The sequence below is a fragment of the Pleurodeles waltl genome, chromosome 8 (genome assembly GCF_031143425.1).
Source record: "Pleurodeles waltl isolate 20211129_DDA chromosome 8, aPleWal1.hap1.20221129, whole genome shotgun sequence".
In the NCBI taxonomy this organism is placed as follows: Eukaryota; Metazoa; Chordata; class Amphibia; order Caudata; family Salamandridae; genus Pleurodeles; species Pleurodeles waltl.
The window spans coordinates 765,945,561-765,965,841 of record NC_090447.1 but is presented as its reverse complement, the minus strand read 5'-3'; the positions used below and the strand labels follow the sequence as shown (position 1 = coordinate 765,965,841).

General features: G+C 42.3%; 1 protein-coding gene across 2 annotated transcripts in view; it reads right to left on the bottom strand.

Annotated features, from left to right (window-relative positions):
• The window catches only part of RPS6KA3 (ribosomal protein S6 kinase A3), a 540,094-nt gene extending 520,221 nt beyond the window's left edge, over positions 1-19,873 (bottom strand). For both annotated transcript variants that reach the window (XM_069205007.1, XM_069205008.1), the window contains exon 1: positions 19,735-19,873. In XM_069205007.1, coding sequence (XP_069061108.1) covers positions 19,735-19,800 — 66 coding nt within the window. In that variant the 5' untranslated portion in view covers positions 19,801-19,873. The remainder of the gene's footprint in view (positions 1-19,734) is intronic.
• Positions 19,874-20,281: the final 408 nt, after the last annotated feature.

Sequence of the window (20,281 nt, the reverse complement as noted above, 5' to 3'; positions counted from 1 at the left end):
ATTTTTTAAAAATGATGTGTAATTATATGTGAGCACTGCGTCGCCTGCACGGTCTGACTCACTTTCTCACACTATATCTGATATTAATTTGGAATATTACAAATTAAAAATGAACATGAATATTGTTTTGATAATATCATCTAGCCTGTGTTTGGTGTTATTGTGAGATTAGCTGCCATCAATATTTGTAAGATTATTTGCTAGATTGAGGATATGAAATAACTTTTGAATGATTACAGATTTTCTAGACATTTAGGCATATATCTTGGTCCCAATGAGTCCCAGGTGACATTTGTTACACTTCAGACGATTATATGTTAAAGCATAATTTCGGAAATTACACATAACAAAGAAACAAGGTTGCTTTGCAATATTTAGAACAAGATAATAGCCATCGTTTGAGAACAGCGCCCACAAGCAAAAACAAAACTCGGTGCAAAGTAAGAAAAAAAAAGGGACTTGGCAAAATAAAAAAGTTAACTATCGAAAATAAAACTTTGCAATTTTGTTTGTACTATTGGACGCATTTTTGCCAGTTACACACCTTCTGTTTGCAGGGCACTAGAAAGTAAAAAAAAAAAAAAAAAGAAAAAAGAAAAAAAGAAATTGTACCTCAATCACGTCAGGAGCAGTGGGCGGGCACTGACTAAGTTGAATCAATCAGTGTATGGTCCCTGCTCCACAGAAAAGAACGAAAATGATGCTTGGCCTGTAGTGACAGGACATCTAATTGGAAGACAGAATTCTAATAAAAATGCTGAGCATCTGTTTCAGGCGTGTGAACTGTATGTTAACTCTGTTTCAATAACTAATATGTTGCAGAAGGTACAATATTCACAGATGTTTGTGCAGACCCTGGGATGGGCCAAATAGCTTGTGACATTCATAGTGGCTGCTATAAATTATCTTTCAAGCAGGCTGGTAATCACTATATCTCCACAGAGTAGAAAGTAGTTTTAAGTGTTCACTTAGTAAGCATTAAAAAAAAAAAAAAAAAAAGAAAAAAAAAAAAAAAAAAAAAAAGACACCCGGACGAGAATTCTTTAACATTTCAAAGCTCTCAAGCAGACTAAATATTCTAAATATTATGGTTGGGGTACATGCAAAGGAGTGTTTCACAAGATCACGACAAGAAATGCATTAAATTGTACCATGTCTGGAAATCATGACAATATAGCAATTTAATCAAGAAACAGTTTGATTGTTGCAAGTAAGTCATATAGTTTATTAGATCCTGACAAATAAAGAAAAACTTTATTTCAAATTATAGACATTCGGAACACTTTAAATGAATATAAAAAGCGAGGTTTACTTTGGAAGTTTGGGAACGCTTACAAACTTGTACTTTTGTGGGCATTCCCAAACTCCAATCCATTCTTTTTCCATCCATGGGTCAGAATTATACTCCAGCACAGGCCTGGTGTAGATCCCGTTCCACTGTGGGGAGAGGAACGCACCCTGAGATTTGGTGGGAATATAGTAAAAGGGGCTTTCCCCATAAGGAAAACTATTTTCCACATTTCCAGGCGGACGCCTGTAAATGTTGAGGAATTCCAGAAATGTCCTGACTAACGGATGGGGACCCTAGTCTTCTATTCAACTTATTTCAATACTGACATGTTATATTTTTGCACCTCTATTCAGCACACATTAATATGCTATAAATTGGTACTATGCCTTAGGTATTCAAGTAATAGCTGTGCTGCAAGATAAAAGGAGCAGTGAAAATATTTTAACAACACTTTCTTTTTGCACAGAGTGAACCCCAACAGGACTGCTCTAGAGAGCAGCTTCCAAGAAATTTGTTTAAAAATGAGGGCACCCATTGCAAATTATACATGAACAACGAGTTTCTGAAAAAAATGCCCTTAATTTCTAGTTCTGAACGGACCCCAGTGCTGGGCTTTTAAGTGGAATGGAAAAAGTGTGTTTGTGGGCGGTCTCTAAAAGGGCGTGGTATGTGTAGTCATAGGCACATGAACTAAAATTCTGTAATGATAACTAAATTCCTGGGATTCCCATAGTGTGCCACCCAGCCTGTATTTTGATACCTCTGAGCTTCCTGTTATTGCAGCCAGATATAGAACACAGCAACTAACATACACCTAAAACCAGTGAGGATGATTGGCTTTGTCAGTGGTTGCCTATGTGCGCTCTGCAGAGAAGCCAAGGACTGGATAAGCATCTACACCTTTATGACCTACTGACAGGAACTACGAGAAACTTGCATTGCATTCACCCTATACTTCAGGCCCCTCAAACGAGCCCTATTTTAAACACCTCGAGACGACTCGGTTCAGAGTATGCACTGCACACGAGTAATATGCTGCACAAAACACACCTACAAAAGTACAGCATCCTGGGAATACCTAGAACTCTAATGGAGCGCAAGATTCAATAAAACAAGAAATGTAAACAGGAAGAAAATCACCCAGATTACCTGAAAAATATTACATTCATTGTCCAGGAATCGTCAGTGTATTCCCCAATGAAATTAAGGACATGAAAATAGAGTCCAATATGTACCTGTTTCAATGTCCGTTCTAAAACACTACAGGGTCTTAAAGTCCTACGCAGCAGCATCGTTTCTCCAAAGCAGCTATTCATTCATGTATATTAGAACTATTCCGTTTTACTCCGTTGGACAACTTTTAAGGCCAATCCCTGCACAGCCCACATTCCTCCAAATATAGGGGTTTCTTGTGTACTTCATGGCCAGTACAGCCATCCGTGCGTTCCATTTAACTCGCTCATCTGAGATCTAATGGGTAAGAGAGCTTTCATTCACTTCTCCATTCGTTTGGTGAATTCAGAATTTTCCATATTCCACACCTCTCTATTCTCCAGTAACAATTCTTAAGGTATTTTATTCATAGAACACTTCGAATACCATGGCAGCCAATAGCATACATCAGAAAGGCATCAAACTTTCCTTTTGCGTATACCAACTCATACACCCATGCAAGCAGTTAATTCTGTATGTGCTATGTTTTTAAGTAATATTTTGTTTATGATACACTTTCAAAACATTTATCTTTGCTGGTGCTATATACAAAAAGTGACGTATTACCCAATTTACTGTTACTGAGTTTATCGACCTCTGGAGTTGGATACGCTAGGTAGGCTTTGCTGGGATTTAAACCAGTGTACCGCATGTCTGTAGCGTGCGCTTTAATCAAGTTTTTGTTTTTATAAATACTCAAGGGCATTAATGTAATTGGATCTGTAATTAGTGCAGCGGTACAGGGACTCTGGCTGGTCGAGACCAAGTGCGCACCAATAAATATTCCAAAAAGACATTACTGCGCCTTTTCTGCAGCTCAATATTATAGGGCAGAGTTTTTTTTAGACTTGGTGCACAGCAGCGCAGGCTGCTGTACAACGTGACAGAGTAAAGAAAAGCAAAGAGCTGCGGCCAGCATTGGCCGCGTCATACATAGCACTTTTTTTTTTCCTTCTATAACCCATGTTACACAATGGCCTGCGCTGCTGTGCAATATGTCTATGAACATTAACAAATCCACATACCTCTGCAGGAGCTATTTGGCTTTGTAAATGTTTTTGTGCCTAATGGGAGGGGATGCAACACAAAGGATGGGGTTCGGGGCAAGAGGGTGTGGCTTTACAACTAGAGCTGCTGCTACTGTTAAAGTGCTCCAATACCTTTCAGAAGAGTCTGCACCATGGATACTCAAAGTACGGCCTGCGGGCCTCATGCGGCCCCTCTGACCTTTACATGCAGACCCTGGGGCAACAGGAGCACTGGGCAGCTGTTTGCTCGACTCGCACTAACAAAAATATTAAATACACACACAATCATTTATTTCAAACTTAATTGGTGCTAAAGAAAGGAAGTAACTAGGGACTTCTGCACTTAACTTTAGAAACGCATTCATTTTTAAAGACATCTTGCAGCATAAGTGTAAAACTAAGACAGTCTCTTCAAAATTAATTAAGTGTATTTAGTTAACATGCAGAACCTTTTCGCCTTAGTACAATTTATTTTATCAGTGCATTGAGATGCATTCCTTTTAAAGTGATAGTTTTCAAACATAAATTTGGAAACATTAATTATTTCCCTTACCCTGAGAACACCATCAATAGTAAATTAAAGAGGCAAGTCACTTGGTATGTGCACTTTATGGGTGGCCTGGGTTCCTATCATACAGAAACAACATTATAGTTTATTAAATCAAACATAGAAGCAGGTTTTGTGCAGCGCACACCATGAATCATGTATTTTGAGGTCATCTTAAATGAGATAATGCAGAAAAAGGAGGGAAAGTGACACTAAACAATTGCCTAGGATCACACAATTTGGAAAAGTGGGTAAGCCAGGATTAATTCCAGGTTTTCTGGTTTCCCATTGTTTATTTCAGCCACTAGATGTATATCCTTTGCTTCCCCTATTCCCCTGCACCTACCTTGACACCAATCCCCCTAGTCACCCCACCCGACCTCCACCGCCCTGGCATCAATGCGGCCCCCAGGCACGTCACAGACCAAACTTTTTTGCACCTGAGAAAATGTTTGTGAGTACCCATGGTCTACACCATATAACTAGAGGTACTACTTACACATGGACTTAATGGGACAAAATTTGCAAATAATTCATGGGATCGTTAGGTCGGTTTATGTTTACGCATTTCTGCAATGCAAGTGAATACTACAGTGTCCAGCTTGAAAGTGGAAATTAAAAAAAAAAAAAAAAAAAAAAACTGCTAGCATATTAACAGACTGCACTTCTGCAACTCTCCATGGTATCAGTCAAAACAAAAACCACTCCGAACACAGAATGTTATCTTTAGGTTTATAATTTTGACCTTAAAATACATCGAGCAATCCACAACGTCTGCTCCCCGATGTTGTACACTGCCGTCCCTGAGGGCTCTTTGTGACGGTCATTGTCCTGGAGGATGAGAGCAAACTTTAATACAGGACAGACCGGAAACTGAAGCCATGCCATAGAGGCCTGAGTCGCTACACGGACCTCTTGCAAAATGATGCACTGTGATGGAGAGCTACACTACAAAATGAAAAAGTACTCCAGTAGGCACACAGGCAAAGAAAGGCAGAAGTACTTGGGCCATGCTTGGCGGCATGAACACTCATGAAGCCCCAGGAAGATGCCGGTGGAGAGGAGGCACTGTCCAGTAAAACGCAAGGACACAAGAATGACGTGGGAACCACTAAGGGTAAAGGTAAATAATTGGCAGGCTCCAAGCCCTTTGTAAATACTTTTTTTTCCCCCTACATAAGCGCTGTGCAGGTAAAACCTAAAAATGGGCTACTTTTTTCAAAAATGCCAAAACTGTGATAGTGGTGACTCTTGAAAGCCAGGAAACTTTAGCACAGCAAGAAGCATTTTTTTGCAGGGCACTTTTTCCCCTATTAAAAATAAAATAAAAAACACAACATTTAGATATATTTTGCCTATTTTTTTCAGTCTCCTCAACAGATTCACCAAACCCTGGGTAACTTTTAAATCCACGAGATGTTGGAAAACTGAGGATACAAATTTTATGTGGATACCCTGATTGCAAAACAAATTATGGAGGCCTAAGAGCCAAAAGAAAAAAAAGGGAGGGGGTTAGCAGCCAAGGGGTTAACAGTAAAGATATTTCACAAGATTAGGTAGAGAAGTAGAAGGATACTTACCTGCCAGAGTGTAAAGTAAAAAAAAAAAAAAAAACACACACACACACACACAATGGTTGATATAAGTGATGTTATAAATGAGGTCATAGAACATGTCACGAGTGATTTATGAAAGGTCATAAGCAGAACATGGTGGGGGCACAAGTTATAAGTAGCGCTTGTCACTGCAGTTTCATTTAACTATAACACTTTAATCTTTGGGGTTTTTTTTGTAACTGAATTTCTAGTTTTTTTTATTTATTTTTTTAAAATCGAATGTGAAATATAATAATTCCTAACGACAACGTCACTTTAACCTTTGTTTTTTTTGTTTTTTTTTATAAATGTCTAGGTTTTTAACAAAGTAATATTTTGTTACCATATATGACGCATAACTCCTGCCACACAAAGCTTTTGCCCTTGCGTGGAAGGTGGTCACAGTGCACGCAGCCAAGTCCCTGTTCGGGACATCCGTTGGCAAGACAGCCTGATCTGCAAAAAGAAAACTAGGCACCATGCACAGCCTTCTACAACACCAAAATATAAAAATTTAGCCTACTGGTTTCGATAAGTGGTGAGCATATCAGTGTATATAAAGCACATCTATTATCTTTCTCCAAAAATCACCAACATTTTCAATGCAATGTATATTTAAATAAATCATACAGTGCAATATTTATTAATAATGATTATACCAATGTTTAGGAAAGTTTTAATTAAAAACTTCTGACTTCTTTTTACTTAGTTTTATTATTACATTTTGTCAGTGTAAACATGTCAAAAGAAATTGTTAGACATATTTTAAAAAAAATAATAATAATTAAAACAAAAATCCACACATCCCAAACACGGCTAAGAGTCTTTTAAGATATGTCACACCAGAAAAATGCAATCATAAAAACAACCAGTGTGTGCCTCGTACTCGACCTGAAGAGCATGGTGCTCCACATCTGGGATTGCTTTTTAAAAAAATTAAAAAAAGAATACATATATATGTATGTTAGTAAATCTTTCCTTGGGTCATGGACTCAATGACACGAAAGACAGATTTACTTATTTTTTTTTATTATTCTTTATTTATTTATTTTTAATTGCACTGTAGCCCCGTACAACGTTAAAGAAAGGTTTTGTGGTGCCCCTCCCTTTTTTTGGTAGCACCAGCAGGTCCTTGCCAGCCACAAGGGCTCATTCAAAGGGGCAGTAAATAATAAATGAGTGGCTCAGTTGAAATAAAATTAAAATAAAGTGTCCCAGATACAAACTCTAGGAGAGGGGCCTGGGAGATGGGGTGCCTGGAGCTCAAGGATGCTCTGGGAGAGGGGACCATATACCCAGCTTCCCTTTATAATCATTTGGGCTGCAAAGGATGAGCTCGACAGGGCCCTTTGGTCCCTCCCCTTCAATAATCATTGAGAAGCTGACAGGCATGGTGGGAGGCAGCGTATCCCATCCCTGCCCCCCTATTTTATTTCTTTAACTTTAGGACATGGGACCAAGTACCCAATTTGTGGAATAGCTGCTGCAACATTTCTAAGATGCTGCAGCCAGCAAATCAGAGTGCTGCTCCACCAGCAGCAAGACAGCACTTGGGTTAAAAAAAAAAAAAAAAAAAAAAAAGTCCCCTGGGGCTATCAGAAGGCTCTGTTTTTTTTTGTTTTTAATAAATTGCGTTTGAGGGACTCTTGCAAGACTCCCTCAAACCCAATGGTACTGAGATGCAAATATTTTTGAAGCTCAATATCTCCAAAACTATTGAATGGGTTTACACCAAATCACAAAAAAAAAAAAAAAAGCACGTTTTCTAGACCATGCTCTAACTTCCTGCCAAATTTGGTGTAATTTCATTCAGCAGTTTTTGCAGATGTGCTTCTTAAGAAAGTCTATGGAAAATGAATGGAGATTTTACGTTTTGGGGCCCATCCTTTCCTCTTGCCCGCCCCCCCTCCCACGTGATAGATCTACCTGAAACTTTTCATGCACAAACTAGACAAATGAGCACTTATTTCGAACGTTTCATTAAGATTCGGTAAACTGCATCAAAATTATTAGCAAAACAAAAAAGGCATTTCCCATAGAAATACTGACAACTACCCAGTGGCACCTGCAACTGGGAGACTAGATAGATTTTATATAGAGAGAGAGCGAGAGAGACTGAGGACCTCATTATGAGTTCGCGGCCGGGATAACCTGTTTGCCGAACTCCTGACGGGGAGGTTGCCGCCATGCTGGCTACCTCTCCACTGGGCCCATTACGACTTTCCCTCTGGGCTGACGGGCAGAAACTAAGGTTTCCGCCCATAAGCCCAGCGGGAAAGTGGCAGCAGCATTGTCGCCGGTTGTAATCGAGCCGGCGGCAATGCTGCCGCCGCTGGGAGCACCGACACCCTCATAACGCCCACTGTCTGCACAGCAGACAGTGAGCACTGCGAGGGTGCTGGACAGAGGGACCCATGCAAAGTGCATGGGTACTGCAGGGACCCCCTGTGGCCCTGTGCACCTGTTCTCTGCCACCCTGGTTGAATCCGACCTCTGCCACCGTCCAAGCAATCGGGATCACTGAACCCGGTGGACACAGCAGCACCCTGGCGGTCTGACCACCAGGATCAAACTGTGGCTGTCAAACAGCCAAAGCAGTGGCGGTCCTGACCGCCACCGTGAGGCAGGCGGTCTCAAGACCGCCAGCCTTGTAATCCAGCCCAGAGTGTTGACCGAATGAGTTACAACAAGCTTAGTAAATAAGTGGCGATTTTTCCAGCATTTGGCAAGATTTGATCTTAGAACAAGATACATGTGGCAAACATTCAATTGCACTTAAAGGAACATACAACTATGCAGTCCTGAGACAACATTCTTCTGATTGGAATCTCTTGTTGACAGATGGAGCCACAGTAGCAAGCCATCAAATAATGAAGTTTTATAAGGCTTTTAACTCAATAGTAAGAACAAGCAATGGCTGTTCTTTGGGCACAACTATTGTACTGTGATGCAGCAGACCTCCAAAAAAGGGAAAGAACCACAGCAACATTTTTAACTTATGAGTTTGTGCAGAAGGTATACTCCACAACAGCCAAGCTATAAATGTTTTCACCTTAATGCCACATGTTGAAAGCACGATGGTCGGATTTGAAGACTTCACACAAGCTGCTATTTCAATGTTCATCTATAGCAGAGTTTGAGAAGAGGATGTGCATCTGGAGTAGAAATATAGTCCGTGTGAACAAGGATGTGGAATTCCTATTGCCCGACACCCGGGACATTGTTTGAGGTCAAGGGCAACAAGTTTTATTTTGTCCTTGGGACAAGCAGGCCCAACCCCCTGCAGCACAAACCCTTTGGCTGCCAGTTTACAGAGAAGGGAACTGTCTGCAGTTGAGGTAATAGGAGTGTCCATATGTTAATGCTATTCGAGCTTGTATTAATGGTTCATTAATGAAAAGTCTTCATTATCAGGGTGAGTGCTGTAAATATATATTTAAAGGTCACACTGCACTACTGACAAAGCCTCTGATTTAATAAAAAAATAAAAGTGTACACACGTTTTGAAAAGTTTAACAACATGAGGATAAGTATAATGCTCCCAGAATGCTCTCCAATTAGATGCAAATGTTTGCAGAAGCTTGCAAGCAAGAGTGATGAATCTTTGCTTTCAAAATAAAAAGTTCTTTAAAAAATGCACGTAGAAAAAAGCGTTGCGCTACTATGAAACTTTAGGTGCTATTTCTTTGAAACGTCATTTAGTAAAATATATTGATGCATGCTTGTATTTCTAAAAAATATTCCTAATGGAAAATTAGTGTAGCCATTTTCAACAAGATTATAGGAAGCATGAACATAAACAAGCACTGGCAAAGCCAACCGATCTGATGTTTTTTGTGAGTCTTTTGGTTTCGTCAACAAGCGTCTTGTTTTGACATGGTTTTTGTAACACTTTATTGTTGTGGGAGCTGCCAGGCTCTCACCATTTTAGCAAACACTGGCAAAAAGAAAAAAGTTGTTGGTCTCAATAAGCACACATTGCCAGCAGTGGCATAACAAAGGCAACGCAGCACGCCTCCAGGGGCCCCCCTCAGCACAGCACCTGCCCTGAGTGCGTCGGGAGAGGGCCCCCATGTTCTTTGCAAGGGAGCTCCCTCCAGTTTTGTTATGCCACTGATTGCCACAGGCGTTCCTCGCACTGGACAAAACTACTTTGTGTGCCAATATGCTCCTTGTGGAAGAGCAGAATGTAATCACTCATAGTAAAGCCAGCCAATAGAGAGAGAAATAGAAGTTTAATAAAAAACAAAATGTCTTTGTTAACACCAGACCTAATTAGGGACCCAATTCTTTAAGAAAGTCACAAAAGTGCACCCACTGTATATGTCTTTGAATTGGTGGCTTTCATGAATTCACAAGCACTTACAAAAGTAGATCACAAAAACATACTTCTAGGAAATATTTATGAACTGTATTTTAGTATGAGCAAATATGCATGTGTAGATTTGCTCAAGTGAAAATATATTGAGCGTTTACAAGTTTACTTTGCCTCCAACCACTTTTTTCCCCAACCCTGGAAGAACTTCTACTTCTACCATTGTCAGGAGTAAATTTCCAACTTTTCTCAATATGGGAAAAGATTAAAGAAGAGCTTGTCAGAATCCTTAAAACATGAAATTTAGTAGGTTTGCAGACTCAAAAGGCATTCCAGCGCTGAAACTATTGCTTACTGCTTCCTCCAGCCCCAGTATGTAGATCTGCGGAAAGGTGGCAAAATAAATAAATTGCTATAGTATAGATTGAAATTGCAAGTATTCCAGTCCTACTATAGTAGGAGCCCTGGCATAATCAGAAAGGCTATTATCAGAGGTCTTACATAATTACACTGTTGCCATAATTTGCCGCCACACTACATGGCACCAAAACGACAAGTAGATTTTATTACAGGACAAGTAGATTTAAGAAGCAACCTGTCCCATGGACAAGTAGATATTTTAATAAATTCCACACCCCTGGTGAAATTAAAATGTTTTTGCATCACCTATCAGCAAAGGAAGTGATATCACTGGCTTCCTGACCAAAGCATCCTGCACCCTTCCCCTCTCTCAGGACCGACTTAACAAGCTGCAACATGATCACTGGGCATGCCAAAAGCAAGCCCATCTGTACCTGTCCTCGCCCAGTGCTAGGAACGCAGGTAATCCCCTACCCACTTCTACCTGGCGGTGCACCTCAGTAATTTCAATCCCGGACCATGCTCGCCACACAACACAGAAGAGCATGCTCCCTCACCCCAGACTCACCACTCCCACACCAAGATCATCCAGCACCCCACTAGTTCACTCTCACACCAAACAGCCACCCACTCACACTCACCAAGACTAAACGCCACCCACACAACACATTGTCGTACATGCTCAACAACCCTTTGCTCATCAAACATGCCACGGAGATATGTAAACTACTGCACAACTATGCTGCAGACCAGCTATTTCTCACAGAAACATGCCTAAACCCAAACTCTGCACCGGATAGCAATACATCCATCCCCGCTGAATACAAGATTGATAGGCAAGACCACCAGCACAAGCCCAGAAGTGGAGTAACCATCATATTCAAAGGTACTATCAGTGACCCTACCTACATGGGCACCCCAACAGCTATACAGCAACAACTCACGTTCAAGATACGCATCACAGATAACTAATCCATCCATGATGGATAGGACCCTCGTACAAAGACTACCAGGACCCTGCATCAATTTCACCAGTGACTTCAGACTTTGCTGCATGCCTGATCAATGCCAGCTCCCTCTTCCTCCTCCAAGACCTAAACTTTCACCTACAAGCCCACACCGACTCAAAATGTATGGCCCATCTCGAAAACCTTCAACCCATGGCCTCAGTCAGCATGTTACCAAACCTACCCACACCACCACCATGACCGCTTATCTTGAAACAGCTTTGTAAACCTTTATTGTTGTGGGAGCTGCCAGGCCCTCACCATTGCAAAAAAAAAAAAAAAAAACACTGGCAAAAAGCAAAAGTATTTTTTGGATTCAAAAAAAGCACACATTGCCTCAATAGTTCCTGGCACTGAACAAAACTACTTTGTATGCCGATATGCTTCTTGTGAAAGAGCAGATTGCTATCACTTACAGTGAAGCCAGCCAATAAATGGGGGGTGGAGGGGAGAGATTTTTTTTTTTTTTTAATTAGAAGTCTTGGTTGACTCCCAGACCTAACTAGGGGCCCAACTGTTAAAGAAAGTCACAAAAGTGCACTAATGGTATATGTCTTCACATTACTGCAGATGTTCATATTTTATAAAAATGTACAAACAGACTAGGAAACCTTACTACTAGAAAATATTTCTGAACTATATTTTGGCACGAGCAAATATGCATACGTAGATTTGCTCATGTGAAAATATTTTGAGTACTTACAAGTTCACGGTCAACAAGTCCACTTTCCCCTCAAAGAACGACCCACACCCCCAACGCTGGAAGACGTTTTACTTCTGCCCTTGTCAGGAGTAAGTTTCTGACCATTCCCAGTATGAGAAAAGATAAGAAGAATTGGGGAAAACCCATACTACTTGCAAATTAGTAGGTTTGCACAAACTCAAAAGGGCATCACCACTCTAGAACTTTTGCTTACCACTGCCTCCAACCCCAGAATGTAGATCTGCAGAAAGGTGGCAAAATAAGGAAATTGCTAGCATTCAAGTCCCACTATAGTATTAGCCCTGCCATAATAAGAGAGACTATAATCAGTGCTCTTAAATAATGTGACTGCAGCTATAATGTGTTGCCACTTTGCATGGCAACAAAGAGACAAGTAGATTATTTTTTTTTAAATGACATGTGGATTTATAAAGGGACTAGTCGTACGTACAAGTAGATTTTTTAGTAAATTCCACACCCCACACCACTGACCCATCACAGCTGGAAAAGCATCACAGAGCTTCCACCCTCTCAATTAACTGGCCTGAGCACACCAGACACTTGAAGAAAGCCATCAGGAATATCAACAGATACACCACCGCATGTGCCGACATCTTGGTTTCCCTCAAGCACAACCCAGAGGCAAGAGCCCAACCACAGGCCATTGGTACAGACAGGAACTCAGGCTTACGAAACGCCACTGAATGCAACTGGGGCGCAAATGGAGAACAAGATGGCACAGATAAGGACATCTTCAAGTCAGCCCTAAGATACAACGAGCATATATGAAACATCAAGTGCACAGCTCTTGCAGATCCCATCACACCAGCACTAACTGTAACAAGGAAATCTTCCCCATCAAAGATTTCACTGAGCCTTCTGCCATGTCCAGCAACATCACCTCCTCACAAGGCCTTTTCAAATAGCTCTTGGTGATACAAAATTACCTCCAGAAACAGCATCTTTGAAACTCAGGCTGTCACTGTTGCAACTCAACTTCCATTCACAGCCGGAGAACAAACCCTGACCTCGTGGCTGGACATCACCACCATCGAAACCACTGCTACCATGAAGGCCCTTCACTTTGGGGGGCTCCATTGGACTCTTGCCTACACCACACCTCAACCAAAGGACACCAGGAAACATACCACACTTATGCCCTTGATCAAGAAACCATCCGCCAGCCCAGCCACACTTTCCAACTACAGACCCATCTCCTTCCTACGATACCCAGCTAATGTCTTGGAGAAATTAAATCAACCAACATCCCATCGACCACGAGCTCCTCAACACCATGCATTTCAGATTCAGGCTCAACCACCACAAAGTACAGAAACAGCACTCCATCAACGCCACAGATGATATCCGCAGGATCCTTGACAAAGGAGACACAGCAACCCTCAATCTCCTAGACCTCTCTGCAGCATTAGACATGATCTCATGTCGCACCCTCATCAGGCGCATGCATGAGATTGAAATCAGAGGACTTTGTGTCTGCTGGATCTGCTCCCTCTTAACTGATTAAACACAAACTTCCAGCTGGGCACCACACCCCTTGGAAGCCCAAAAACTCATCTGTGGGTGCCTCAAGGTTCATCGCAGTCCCACCCTCTTCAACGCATGCATGAGCCCTCTGGCCAAACTCATCCGCAGACACGATATCAACATCTACTTCCTATTTGGGTTACACACAGATCATACTTTCCCTCTGGGCTAAGACCCCCCAGTATAGAAAACATGTTCATCGCTGGCATGACCGTAGTCGCTAAGTGGATGATAGCCAACTGTCTCATGGTCAACACCGACAAAACAGAAGTAGTGATCTTCTGCAAGGACACTCTACCTTGGGACTCCAACTGGTGGCCAGCCAAACTCAGACCCACACCAGGAACCTCAAAATAACCATCAACAGCAAACTAGACATGACCACACAAGTCAACGCCATGACAGCATCCTGCTTCCACACTCTGAAAATGCTAAGGGAAATCTTCAAAGGGCTCCCAAGCAATACTAGAAAACGTGTTAATCGTGCCTTAGTCACCAGCAAGTTGGACTACAGAACCCCCTCTATCCCAGTATAGCCAATCAACTCACTACAAACCATCCAGAACTCTGCAGCCAAACTCATTCTCAACCTCCCACACAGAACTCGCATCACACCTCAGTGAGCTCCACTGGCTGCTGATACACAAATGTGCTTATTTCAAACTCCCCACACACATTAAGGAACCATACAGCTTAGGCCCCACCTACCTGAACAGCAGGCATGGTTCCTTCCCCCCCCCTTACGCCAGCAGCAGAAGTTGCAAAACTTTTAATACAAAACAATAATAAACTAGGTATATTATGGTTTTGTAGTAAAAGGGGTGGGGCATTGGGGACGAGGAGACTGAGGGGGCAGTGCACAGCACTCCCCCTCAGTGCTCATGTATGTTTGGCTGGCCAAACATACATGCGCAGTAGGCTCTGTCCAGCCCAGCAACATAGTTGGAGAGAGCAGGCACAGGCTCGCAGCCTGCCTGTGAGTGCCCTGGCTGGGCGCACCCAGCCAATCCTAACAATGCTTAGAGCAGGGTCAGGAATGGCTGCACGGAAGGGTAGGAGCATGTGTCTGCAGTGCAGGAAAGGAGCAGCGAGATAGTTGCAGCAGAGGAGCAGGTAAGTGGTATTTTTTTTTTTTTTTTTTTTAATTTCCTTCCCCCCATCCCACGCGCTGCACTGCCCCACCCAAACTAAGCCCCATGAGCGGCTCCTGCTGAATAGTTACATCTCCTTCAACCAACCACCCAGACACGTCCGCTCCACAGGTCTCCTGCTTGCACACATACACAGAACCAGATCAGGAGGACAGATATTCTCGCACACAGCTCCTCAAACTTGAAACTTCCTCCCACTCCACATCAGAGCCTCCTCCTCTTAAGTTGTGCGCGATGCTTAAGACCTGGCTTTTCAATTAATCAATCTGCCATAGGGAGGGCTTGGCACACACACCTGCTCAGCGCAAGGATACCCTCTCAAGTGAGTGTGCTTTACAAATACACATAACAATAAAGTATATCCAGTGATCTCCCAATCTAATCATGATTAGGAGATGAATTACCAGGTGATAGTGATTGGAGACACTTAGTATATTATGAAGCAATACAATGTAATTATGCGTCACTCCAGAACACATAAATGATGACAGTACTAGAAAGACTGTCTAACTTTTGTGAAAATGGCATGTATTAAACAGTTCAAATCCATTGAACCTTTGGAAATATAATTAAATATATTAACTGCAAAGGGTCCGTTGCTGTGCTATTGAAGACAGTGACAATATTCTGGATTTGTTCATATTACTTAGAAAAGGGCTACTGAAATACACGTTAGAAACATGAATTTCTTTGTTGAACATAAATGTGATTCCACAGAAAATACAAAATAATTGAACCTCAAAAATTCATGGATTTTGGAGTGTGGCAAAGACCAATGTAAATTTACAGAAACACCAAAATTGCTTGAAAGTTATTTCGGTGGGGGTGCCTTCCACTGCTGGTTCAGCAGGAACAGGTGATGATTCAAGGCTTCCAGAAGACCTGAAGAGATGGCGGTGGAAAGGAATATTTGGTGCTAAATGCACATGATAAAGCAGTCGGGGAAGAGAAGCTCTCCCAACTTTCAAATTCCAAAATAAGTTGCTAAATCACTACACTAGTCACTCAACTTGCAGCATATTACACTAATTCAAACAATGTAATAACTGCTACCACTTAAAACTGGAAAACACGCATAGCGGAAAAAACTTAAGTTCCCTACTGGATCGATGTTCTCCTGCGACCAATTTCATGAAGAAAAGAGGTGCAATAGCATCCATAACGTGTAGTCAGCAAAGGAGACAAGCGAATAGATTTCTAAAGGCGAAACTGACTTTAAAAAAATACCTACATCTAAAGCACATATAACACACACTGCAAGTCAATGCCATACAGAAATAGAAAACCGCACTGTAGCTTTTTGCCACCGTTCTATTTTTCGCCACATCGATTCATTTCTCCATTCAGCGAAAAGGTTTCTGCATTAGGTCACATTCTAGCATCAGGAGGCAAAACTGGATGTAGGAGCCTTCCCAGGCCGTATCCAGATTTGCCGATGCGAACAAAAGAGACCCCGCCCCTCTGTCAAAACCTAGCCGCGCCCTGACTCCCTGTAGAAGGAAATGCGCTGGGCTTGCGGCCAAATTCGCACTCTATAGATACTGACTGCCATGCGGCATCAGCGCAATCTGTCACCTCACGAATAAAGAAAACATATTGGAAAGAATGAGTGGGCACACCATGCGCTCTTTAAAATTGGGCGGATGCGTTGCTTATGTGAAGAAACAGCGCACACACAAAGATACATAAAGTAGGATATAATCTTGGGTCAGTGTTGTAATGTAGCAACATACACGATGTTACTGCAGCAAACACGTGCCCATTCTAAGAGATGTGGCCAAAGCACCCTTCCTTCTCGGTGTAATGGATGTTTCTAATTTGACAGAATGTATATGATACATGCCTACACCCCAATTTGTAGCGAAGCAAAGCCTTCCCCGGGATGTTAACACACAAGAAACTAAACTCTGCCTCCAAGTCGAAAAAACGCCGGAAGGCTATCGCTGTGCGAAGTCTGGGAACCGGAAGCTGAAAAGGACAAGATTTTCTGGTGTGCTGTGAAAGGGCATGACACTATTGCACGGAAATTAAATAAAAACACAGCAAGGATAAGTTAAATGACGCTTGCTGGTGAAGCGGGGTGGGGCGGGGGGAGGGGGGGGGGACATACGGTGAGGTCCTAAAACCACTCTTCCGTGAAGGTCTCGACAGGATTTGCTTGCAACCCGCAGTGCATCAGTTCTGGAGAATCTCAGGATGCGGTGGCAATGCCAGGACAAACTTGGCTGCTTACAGTCTTTAGCTACCGAGTCATTCATCTTAGGAACTGCTTCCTACAGAGAAAGCGTCTAGGTTTTCGAGTATGCTCTATCCACTCGCTGAGTAAAAGCGAAAAGCGTAGTGGTAACTGATATCTATTTTTAAAGTTTTATGTAGCGCGGAATACGCCACTGTTTACGTCAGAGCTATTTACATACATTTAGACATATGTATAAGGTACCCTATTTCAAACCATGCCGTTTAAATGCAGGATCAAAAGACAAAATCAATCAAGAGATAGTGAAATAGCGACTTACTCGTAGTTAACATTAAGCTTCAGACCACTGGAGACAGAAAGGAAATAATTTAAGGGATGGATTTTCAATGTTGCAGATTAGACAGAAAAAGCAAGATTCTCATGCATCCGAAATAACACCCGTATAAATTTAAGAGTCCATATTCGCACCGCCAGTATAGGGTAAACGTAAAACCCATTGAGCTATGTAACACGCTGTTGATAGCTAAATTGGCAAGGCTGTGATGAGAATCTCTGAAAATGCTGATCAAGCTACCTCTGTGCTGACCTACATGAACGAAACAAAGATGGGACCTCTTACAAATAAAAAGCAGAAGACAATTTCTTGATACATTTGCAGACGTGTCGCATGGTATATGCTTCAAAACAAATACCATAAATAACAAACATAACCCTAATCCAAGCAAAATACTTCTTACAGCAGCTACAAACATCCATTGCCAAAAATGATTTTGACAATATCCGGTCCCACCAGTCGGAGCCGTGTACCCCAAGTACTCTTCACCATCATTCCCGCCTCCTCTACCTTATAACTAGCTTAGCACTGTATAATGACTTCCTCCAACATAAACAGTAATTGCAGTTTGGTAGTTGTGATGTTAACAGCGCACATTATCCCGTGGAATCAAAGGCAGAAAAAAGTTGATACACACAAATAAGAAACGTCACGGTCACTCCAACTTTAACTATCCAGAGAGATTAAGAGGAAAGTTTAAGGATGGACTTTATTTCATGACTAAGTATTAAGGGTGTGCCTCAAAACGCGGATGGCTTGGGAGTTTGCATTGAGGGGTAACACCTGCTGAAAATTCCATTTATCACAAGGTTTCTGCTGAATCAACATCTGGTTTGTTATGCGACCAGCAGAACAAACAAGAAAGTTAATACTTCAAAGAATATACAATATGTGACAAACACGTCACTGGAAACAAGTTTCTTCAGGAAAATACTAATTTTACTAAAAAAGATAAACAAGTACTGTGTGATACGCCACCCACCAGGTGACACCCCCACAAGAACCGCCACCCCAGTCAGTCCCATAGCAGAACGCATCTATAGTTCGGTATGTCACTCTTCTGCCGGGCTGCAGCAGACGCATGAGGGGAAAAAAACATGAGGTTAAAGTACGGCAGCTGAAATATGTGCAGAACAAGCAGACTGCGACTCACGAATGACACTGGTTCAGCCTTTAGTCGTTCATGTCAGTGGTCATTTGGTTTCACCGTGTATGGCTAACGTAAGAGCCGAGCATATTATAGTCGATTTCAGTACATTTAACAATTCGAGCATCCTATAAAGATTACAAGCACTCCACACTTCCAATGGACTTTCAGATAAATATTAAACCAGTCTTCTATTACTGTGTCTAAGCGGGTGGAACATCTGTAAACAGAGTTCATTCGCATAGTACTGCCGATGTTTGTCACAAATTTCTGACGAGACACTGACATGGTCTTGATAAAAACGAACATCAGAAGCCATGCCTGGGAAATCGAAATATGGTCTGCACACCAGATGAATATACCTCACATTTATGACCAAGTTAGAGCTTAAAAGGATGGATCCTTAAATGCCACGACTGGGTCGTTTATGCGTGCTTGCTTCACTTTTGCCTGTCCCGAGTGCTTGCAAGAGGCGTTAAAAGCAGTTTGATTTCAATAATGTGATCGTGTCCATCCACCTTGCCTTATTTTCTTGTCAGCAAGCAGTTTTCGCAACTCGTTTTACTACAGACTGGATTTATTATAATTGGCGCCTGTACTTCTGCCAGTGTCATAACTAGAACTTAATACTATAATGGTATCACAGGCACTAAAATGCAGATCCAACTTTAACTTTCATACCCGTTAATGTTATAGAAAGAACACTTTCAGTTGTTTCATTGAAAAGTGCGTGAATGCAAGATATATTGCTCAAGAGGGCAAATTAAGTTGTGTAACGTGCAACTTAAGAGAACACGTATGCTACTTAAAACGTTTTTTCTCTTACTTTAAAACGGTGATCTACAAAATAGCTCAATGTTTATCTTGACTTTAAGGGTACTTGTGACGGGTATGCAATCCTAAACATGTGAGCTTCAACTTCAACTTGGTCTTGTAGCAAAGGCATCGTAAAAAAACACCTATATTCTCCAAGCGGCAATCTTACGCGTCAGGAATCGCTTACGCTGAACTTGGGTCATTAGCGAGTCAGGGGCTGGGCACTTGTTTCCCTTTCAGTGAAGAGTGAAGCAAGTCAAAAGAGGGCAGTTCCCACCATTCTACCGCACCCTCATGCAGCCGGAGACTGGGCAGGGTGAGGCAGCACTGGAAACTGCCACTCAGCCACACTCCAAAGCATAGCAAAATGATACATTACGAAAGTGGGACATCGCAAGAAGAGCGCCACACAGCAATTGCCCCGCCGCCAATAAAGCCCCACTGCAGCTTGTGACGTCTATCTTCGTGCGTGACGTCAAGGCTCACCTCACTGCCCTCCAGGTTCTCTACGGCCATCTTCTGCCAAGGATCAGCAAGCTGTGCCAGCGGCATCTTCTAAAGCCAACTGGATGATCAAAATCCCCCGGTATAGAAGCGATTAACAGGCGCAGCTTTTCTTCTTCCGTCTCTTCAAGAGACCGGCCAAGCCCCTCCTGCGCGAGACGCTCTTACGAAGGAAGAAGGAACAGAGAAAAAAACATAGGCAATTCAGGACAGAGCGCGCGTGCCCGAGCACTGCACGTGTTCCCTCCCTCTCGCTTTTTTTCTGTTTTGGAACTTCCGCTTACAACATGGCGCCGTAAGCGCTACCTATCCGTCAGAGCGAGGCTGGGCAGCAGCAACTCTGACGTGGGAAGCAATGGGCGGGGAAGAGGGCAGATCCCTGGTGACGCATTTCGAACAGGTAATTCCTTCCAAACCGATCCCAAATGAAACAGAGAAAGGACTACAGTAATACATGTTGTGACAGTCAAAGGGAAGAACAGTAAGGAGGCGATATGTTTTCTGCATTTGTAAGCGAAGCAGCGAAGCA